General features: G+C 46.6%; 1 protein-coding gene across 2 annotated transcripts in view; it reads right to left on the reverse strand.

Annotated features, from left to right (window-relative positions):
* The window catches only part of suds3 (SDS3 homolog, SIN3A corepressor complex component), a 65,955-nt gene extending 63,203 nt beyond the window's left edge, over nt 1–2,752 (reverse strand). Inside the window, exon 1 of one of the 2 annotated variants that reach the window (XM_033043103.1) lies at nt 2,596–2,752. In XM_033043103.1, the coding sequence (XP_032898994.1) occupies nt 2,596–2,707 (112 nt within the window). In that variant the 5' untranslated portion in view covers nt 2,708–2,752. The remainder of the gene's footprint in view (nt 1–2,595) is intronic. The other variant, XM_033043104.1, reaches the window with a different exon arrangement.
* Nucleotides 2,753–8,951: the final 6,199 nt, after the last annotated feature.

The raw sequence follows: 8,951 nt of genomic DNA on the forward strand, positions 1-8,951 counted from the left end.
CCCTCCACAGATGCTACCTGACGTATTATTATATAAAAGTCCGTGGCTGCCGCCTGCCGTCCGTCCGGCTGCCTTTCTGCCTTTTGATTCGTTCCATCGTGTGATGTCACAATGCCCAATACTCGCAGATGTCCAATCGGAATGGATCCATTTACATGGACGGCTGCCGGCCGCCTTTCTTCCTTTGATTCCCTGCAACACCGAAACCAGACGCAGAATCGCCGACATCTTTTCCATTTCGGTAGAGATTTCACTTTTCTTTCTAAGTATCCGCTCCTCATTACATTTCGTCGTGTTTAAGTACACATTTTTAATCAAATCCTTCTCCCCCCCCCCCCCCCCCCCCCAATATTTCAAAACTAAACTGGCTTCTCACCCATAGAAGCAGCCCCAGCCCCAGCCCCTGGTGAACGTTCCATCGTGTGATGTCACAATGCCCAATGCTCAAAGGCATTGTTGCCATAGAGGGAGTACAGAGAAGGTTCACCAGACTGATTCGTGGGATATCAGGACTTTCATATGAAGAAAGACTGGATAGACTCGGCTTGTACACGCTAGAATTTAGAAGATTGAGGGCGGATCTTATAGAAACGTACAAAATTCTTAAGGGGTTGGACAGGCTAAATGCAGGAAGATTGTTCCAGATGTTGGGGAAGTCCAGAACAAGGGGTCACAGTTTAAAGATAAGGGGGAAATCCTTTAGGACAGAGATGAGAAAAACATTTTTCACACAGAGAGTGGTGAATCTCTGGAATTCTCTGCCACAGAAGGTAGTTGAGGCCAGTTCATTGGCTATATTTAAGAGGGAGTTAGATGTGGCCCTTGTGGCTAAAGGGATCAGGGGGTATGGAGAGAAGGCAGGTACAGGATACTGAGTTGGATGATCAGCCACGATCATATTGAATGGTGGTGCAGGCTCGAAGGGGCGAATGGCCTACTCCTGCACTTAATTTCTATGTTTCTCTCTCCTCACCCCTCTCCCTCTCCAACCCATCCCTCTCTCCCCCACCCTCCTCCCCTCTCTACCACCACCGCCTTCCCCCTACCCCTCTGTCCCTCTTCCACCACTCCCCCGTCCCTCTTCCACCTACCCCTCTACCCGCTACCCCTCCCTCCCCACTCTTCCACTTCTCTCCCCCTTCCCCTCCACTCTCCCTCCCCACTCTTTCCCCTCTCTCCCCCCACCCCTCTCCCTCCTCCCCTCCCATCCCCCCTCCCCCACATCTCTCCCCATCTCTCACCCCCTACCCCGCTCTCCTTTCCCTCCCAAATCGATTCCGTTTCCTCCTCCTCTCCCCTCCCTCCCCTCTTCTCATCCCCCCCCCCCCCCCTGCAAACGCTATTGGGGAAACAGACCCAACGGGTCTGCACTTGGTCTAGTATTATTTAAAAATTGATTTGACATCTTTCCATTCTATGATTAGTGTTTTTTCCAAGACAGTAATGTACTTGACCGGTGTACTTTTTGCTACATTTCATTATTACAAATATAACAATTGAAATCACGACCAATTTGGATGATGGAACAGCAAATATTATCAGGCAATGGGAGCACATGCAGTATCCGTAATAAATTATCCTGACCTAAATAAAGTACTGATTGAGACCAGTAAAGGATGACCTGATCCCAAATATGTTTTCACAAAATATACACTAGATCAGAATCTAATCATACCTATCATCAGGTCACATCATCTTTAGATCAATTATCCAAACTTCAATGAGGATTCATATGCAACACAATCACTGTGCGAAACAGGATAGATTCAGAAAATATAAAAAATGGGTATCCACAAGACACTAAAGGCAAATAACAGAATAATTACAAGTCATGTGAACATGAATATCTGTTGAGATGTCCTGGCCAATATCCCTTCCTTAGCTCACAATGTTAAAATAACTGACCTTTCATAGAATTACAATATGTTCCTGCTGCAAGCATACTGGTTGCATTATTTGTAATAAATTATTTTTAAAACGCTGTAGATTTATATTCCTAAAAACAATTCAAGTATGTGGACAATTCAGGTTAAACACAGTGTACCATTCCAGGTACTTTATTTGTTCTAGTATGTTCAAGTATGGAGACCAAGGACTGGCTTTAAAGACCATCACCGCCTACCAACAAACAACCCCACGGAGATGGACTGTGGGAATGCGTGTCCTTGCAATACCACACCAAGATTTGGTTGGATGGGATGCAATTATTCAATTGTTTACTGATGTGTGCAAAGCTATTCAACATCCTCGGCCTTCTACCCTGGAGTGACTGCAACCCGCAGAAATACACAAACGTACAGCCAGACAATTGAAATATGGCGTGTAAATTAATCAATGAGAAACAGAGGTGACTTTTAAAGAGTTTGTCCAGTCTCGTAGCCGTAGCTGCCGGGTATTCGACATCCATGGCCCACTGTCCAAGCAGCGCCGGGGAAGCCTGACTCCCCGTTTCCAGCCGGTCCCTGCCCGCCGGGGGAGCCTGTCTCCCCGGTCCCAGCCCAGCCCAGCCCAGCCCAGCCCAGCCCGCCCGCCTTGGTACGCGAGGCCCACCACCCGGCGGCAGCAACCGCCCGCCTCTCCTTCCGCGCAAATCACCTTCATCCGAGTCGCGGCAACGGACGCTGCGCTCGTCCTCGTCGTCCACGCTATCCAGCTCCTCCTCGTCGTTGTAATAGTCCACAATGGGCGAGAGGAGAGCGGCGGACATCTTACCCCCCTCTCCTCCCCCTATCCCCCCCTCTCCCTCACACCCTCCCCCTATCCTGGCTCTCTCTCTCTCTCTCTCCCTCCCCCTATCCTATCCTCCCTCCCTCTCTCTCCCTCCTCCCGCCCGGCCGGCCGGCGCTCTGCCTGCGGGGGCCTTGCGCTTAAACCGCCCACACAATCCGCCGCCGCCGCCGCCCGGTGACTACACGAGGAGCACGACAGCCGGTCACCCCCGGCGACGAGCAGCAATCGGCGTTCGAGCGAGACGGAGATGGGAAATGGCCATCAGGCAGTGATGGGGACAGCTCTCCCGGGTCCTCGCGGCGCAGTGTGGAAATAGGCCCTTCAGCCCAAAGATCATAGAAGCGGAGCTTCGGCCCAACTTGCCCACAACGGCCAACAATGTCCCAGCTACACTAGTCCCACCCAAAGATACTAGAGCAAGAGTCTACAATCTTTGGTCCCACCTGCCATATCCCTCCAAACCTGTTCTATCCATGTACCTGTCTAACTATTTCTTAAACATTGGGATAGTTCCTGCCTCAACTTCCTCCTCTGGCAGCTTGTTCCATACACCCACCGCCCTTTGTGTGAAAAAGTTACCCCTTGGGTTCCTGTTAAATCTTTTCCCCTTCACCTATGTCCTATGACCTATGTCCTCTGGTTCTCTATTCCACTACTCTAGGCAAGAGACTCTGTGCATATACCTGATCTATTCCTCTCATCATTGTATACACATCATCCTCTTGTGCTTCAAGGAATGGAGACCCAGCCTATTCTGCCTCTCCCTATAGCTCAGACCCTCGAGTCCTGGCAATATCCTCGCAAATCTTCTCTGTACCCTTTCCAACTTGATACCAGTCCCAGTCCTGGGATCTTTCCAATTCATGCTGACATTCTGCACTGAGCTATTACTCTCCCTATATGAGAGACAAAATGTCATGTCAATCACGAAACAACTTAATTCTATCTCCTAATTAATGCAACAGTTCACATAATCTTGTAACTTTTATAACCCTTGTGGCAGATGGCATCAAAGACTGATCAGTCTGAAGGGTCCCGACTCAAAATGTTGTCTGTCTATTCCCTCCACAGATAAAAACACAAAGTGTGTAGAAAGGAACTGCAATGTTGGATTACACTGAAGATAGATACAAAAAGCTGGAGTAACTCAGCAGGATAGGCAGCATCTCTGGATAAAATGAATTTGTGAAGTTTCGAGACTGGAGGCTAATGCCTTCTGAAGAGCGTTCTCAACCCGAAATGTCACCTATCCTCTCCAGAGATGCTGCCTGGCCCACTAAATTACTAAAGACTCAAATTGATTGAGTAACTCAACGCAGGCAGGACCTCCGGAGATAAGTGATGTTTTGAGTCAGGACCCTTCTTCCAATGGTATTAGCCTCCACAGATGCTGCCTGACCTGCTTTGTTCCAGAGCAGAAAAAAAACATAGATTTTTTTTTTGCTCAAGATTCCAGCAGCTGCAGTCTCTCCCTCTCTCTCTCTCACATAGAAACATAGAAAATAGGTGCAGGAGTAGGCCATTAGGCCCTTCGAGCCTACACCGCCATTCAATATGATCACTCTCTTAATGAATTATTTTCCAATGTCATAGGTCCAAAATGTCTCTCACTTGACCTGCTGAATGTTTTACTATTTTGATTGTTTTATTATTATGTTTTCATTTCAGATTTTTTACAAATCACAATAAAAGATCGAGATGAGTACGTTTCCCCAGTTTACTTAAGTTTTTAAAGTTACCAGTTAAAGCCAAGCTGTCTGCTTATTAGTACGAACTCTTTATACGTGCCTCCCACTGCTTAAAAAGTGTACATACCAACGTTAAAGTTAATTCTGACAAATCCTAGTGCAAACCAAGTTAACATCTTCCAAATAGCGTAGCATACTTTGCATTTAAAAGACCATCCTGGTTATTTTGTAGTGGCTGAAGGAGCTTAACAGTGACGGCAATAATATGACACCCGTCCACAAATTATGGAGTGGACGGTCCATCCACGACATTGGATTAAGTCCTATTTTCTATTATGCATGCACAAGAAAATGCAACTGCACTTAGGAAGTTTAAAAATGACGCAATGGTCAAAAGACAATAGGTGCAGGAGTAGGCCATTCGGCCCTTCGAGCCAGCACCGCCATTCAATGTGATCATGGATGATCGTCCACAATCAGTTCCTGCCTTCTCCCCATATTCACTGACTCCACTGTCTTTAAGAGCCCTTTCTAGCTCTCTCTTGAAAGTATCCAGAGAACCGGCCTCCACTGCCCTCTGAGGCAGAGAATTCCACAGACTCACAACTCTCTGTGTGAAAAAGTGTTTCCTCATCTCCATTCTAAATGGCTTACCACTTATTCTTAAACTGTTCTGGACTCCCAACATCGGGAACATGTTTCCTGCCTCTAGCATGTCCAAACCCTTAATAATCTTATATGTTTCAATAAGATATCCTCTCATCCTAAATTCCAGAGTATACAAGCCCAGCTGCTCAGCATGTGACAGTCCCGCCATCCTGGGAATTAACCTTGTGAATCTACACTGCACTCCCTCAATAGCAAGAATGTCCTTCCTCAAATTTGGGGACCAAAACGGCACACAATACTCCAGGTGTAGTCTCACTAGGGCCCTGTACAACTGCAGAAGGACCTCTGTGCTACAACACTCAACTGCTCTTGTTATGAAGGCCAACATGCCATTCGCATTCTTCACTGCCTGCTGTACCTGCATGCTTATTTTCATTGACTGATGAAAAAGGACCTCCAGATCTCGTTGTTCTTCTCCTTTTCCCAACTTGACACCATTTAGATAAAATTCTGCCTACCCGTTTTTGCTACCAAAGTGAATAACCTCACATATATTAAACTGCATCTACCATGCATCTGCCCACTCACCCAACCTGTCCAAATCACCCTACATTCTCATAGCATCCTCCTCACACTTCACCCTGCCACCCAGCTTTGTGTCATCTGCAAATTTGCTAATGTTACTTTGAATCCCTTCATCTAAATCAGATGTATATTGTAAATAGCTGCGGTCCCAGCACCGAGCCTTGCGGTACCCTACTAGACACTGCCTGCCATTCTGAAAGGTACCCGTTAATCCCTACTCTTTGTTTCCTGTCTGCCAACCAATTTTCTATCCATGTCAGCACTCCACCCCCAATACCGTATGCCCTAATTTTGCCCACTAATCTCCTATGTGGGACCGTATCAAATGCTTTCTCAAAGTCCAGGTACACTACATCCACTGTCTCTCCCATGTCCATTTTCCTAGTTACATCCTCAAAAAATTCCAGAAGATTAGTCAAGCATGATTTCCCCTTTGTAAATCCATGCTGACTCGGACCGATACTGTTACTGCTATCCAAATGTGCGGCTATTTCATATTTTATGATTGTCTCCAGCATCTTCCCCGCCACCGATGTCTGGCTAACTGGTCTATAATTCCCTGTTTTCTCTCTCTCGCCTTTCTTAAACAGTGGGATAACATTAGCTACCCTCCAATCCACAGGAACTGATTACTGAATCTATAGAACGTTGGAAAATGATCACCAGTGCGTCCACAATTGCTAGAGCCACTTCCTTAAGTACCCTGGGATGCAGACCATCAGGCTCTGGGGATTTATCAGCCTTCAGTCTCACTAGTCTACCCAATACCATTTCCTTCCTAATGTGGATTTCCTTCAGTTCCTCCGTCACCCCAGATACTCTGGCCACTAGTACATCAGGAAGATTGTTTGTGTCCTCAGTGAAGACGGATCTAAAGTACCTGTTCAACTCATCTGCCATTTCCTTGTTCCCCATAATAAATTCTCCTTTTTCAGTCTTCAAGGATCCAGCTTTGGTCTTAACTAATTTTCTCCTCTTCACATACCTAAAGAATCTTTTAGTATCCTCCATTATATTCTTGGCTAGCTTACCTTCGTACCTCATCTTTTCTCCCCGTATTACTTTTTTAGTTATCTTCTGTTGCTCATTAAACATTGCTTCCTGCTCATCTTTGCTATGTTGTACTTCTTCTCTTTTACTTTTATACTGTCCCTGACTTCATAAGTTCATATGTTCATTTATTGTCACATACACCAATTGGTGTAGTGAATTTCACTGGCCATGTCAGTCAAACAATTTAAAAAAAAGCAACAGACTCAGAAAACACATTTTAACATAAACATCCATCACAGTGACTACTACACGTTCCTCACTGTGATGGAAGGCGAAAATAAAGTTCCAAGTCCTTCCCTTGTTGTTCTTCCTCGGTCGGGGGCCTCGAGTCCCCCGTTGACGGGACGGTCTTGACTCCCGTAGCCGGCGGCGTTCGGGCCCTCAGCGTCGAGGCGTTCAGCTTCCGCATTGGGGGGATGTCAGCTCGCTCGAGCCGGGCGATCAAACATCGCGTCGGGGCTGGACGAACCTTCTGCGGCATTGGAGCTCCCGACTAGCCTCTCCCGAGACTGCGAGCCCTTGATGGTAAGTCCGCAGGCTGCGGTGGGAGCGATCCCAGGCAAGGGATCCGCTCCGATGGTAAGTCCGCGCCCCGTGGTGGGGCTCACGATAGTCCAAGGCGGCTTCCAGTTCCATCGATGTTAGGCCGCAGAGCCCAGAGAATGTGATCCTGAAAATTGATCACCTCTCCGGGAAGGTAGGAACTTGAAAAACAAAAGTTTCCCCCTCTCCCCCCACATAAAACAAACAGAAGAACATTTAAACAAACTTTAAACAAACGCTAAAAATAACAAAAGGGATTAAAAAACGAACAGACTGCCGGCAGGGCTGCCATCTCCCTCCTCCGACGCCCGGACCCCTTGTCAGCCCAGGTCACCCCTTACTCCCCTTGGAATCTTACTTCCTCTTTAGAATGAACTGATCCTGCACCTTCTGTATTATTCCCAGAAATACCTGCCATTGTTGTTCCACTGTCATCCCTACTAGGGTATCTTTCCAGTCAACTTTGGCCAGCTCATGGCTCCATAGTCCCCTTTGTTCAACTGTAATACTGGCACCTCCGATTTACCCTTCTCCCTCTCAAATTGTGGATTAAAACGTACCATATTATGGTCACTAGCTCTTAATGGCTCCTTAACCTCATGTTCCCTTATCAAATCTGGTTCATTACACAACACTAAATCCAGAATTGCTTTCTCCCTGATAGGCTTCAGTACAAGCTGCTCTAAGAATCCATCACGGAGGCACTCCACAAACTCCCTTTCTTGGGATCCAGTACCAACCTGATCTTCCCAGTCTACCTGCATGTTGAAATCTCCCATAACAACTGTAACATTACCTTTACGACATGCCAATTTTAACTCTCGATTCAACTTGCACCCTATATCCAGGCTACTGTTTGGGAGCCTGTAGATAAGTCCCATTAAGGTATTTTTACCCTTAGTTATATCCATACTGACTTCACATCGCCTGTTTCAATGTCACCCCTTGCAAGGGACTGAACTTCATTCCTCACCAACAGAGCTACCCCATCCCCTCATTATGGAAGTTTAAAAGCGAAGGGTCATAGTGCCCACAGTAAAGTGTAACAAGTGTGGTACCTGAATGTGGAATCACTTTCTTGTCTCGAGCAAATGGGGTAAACACCTTTTTTAAAGGCGTTTCTAAATATTCCAATTTTTTGGGGCGTCAGAAGACAGACAATGCAAGGAGTCCAAGAAAGAAATTGCCATACCTCCTACCCATGGCTGACACCCTCCTTCCTTCCTTCAGAATCTCAAACATTTTTTGCCTGGATCAATCTTAGTATAAACACAAAAAGCAGGAGTAACTCAGCGGCACAGGCAGCATCTCTGGAGAGAACGAATAGATGACGTTTCAGGTCGAGACCCTTCTTCGGACAACCTTAGTATATTTTGTTTGAGGCCCATTATATTTAATTCATTTGCTTTTGCACTAATTTTCACAATTATGTATCAATTATCCCTCCAGACCACACCAGAGGCAGCGACTCACCTTTTTTTCTCAACTTTCTCCCCACCTTCTACAATTAGTCTGAATTGCACATTACAACCTAGTGTAACGGCACCTGCTTGGGGCCTTGGGGTAGTCGAACCCTCGGATTGGCTACCCCAGTCACGTGGGTGCGGGAAGGAGGTTTTGCGCGCTTTTGATTGAGCCCATTCATTCGGAGCACCACCCTTGTGGTAGCAACATCGTTTATTTAGCCGTCTCCCAGACTCGTGTTGTTTGTTTAACCGTTTGAAATAAAGCTAGTTAAATCAA

This window comes from Amblyraja radiata, chromosome 25 (assembly GCF_010909765.2).
Source record: "Amblyraja radiata isolate CabotCenter1 chromosome 25, sAmbRad1.1.pri, whole genome shotgun sequence".
Taxonomy (NCBI): Eukaryota; Metazoa; Chordata; class Chondrichthyes; order Rajiformes; family Rajidae; genus Amblyraja; species Amblyraja radiata.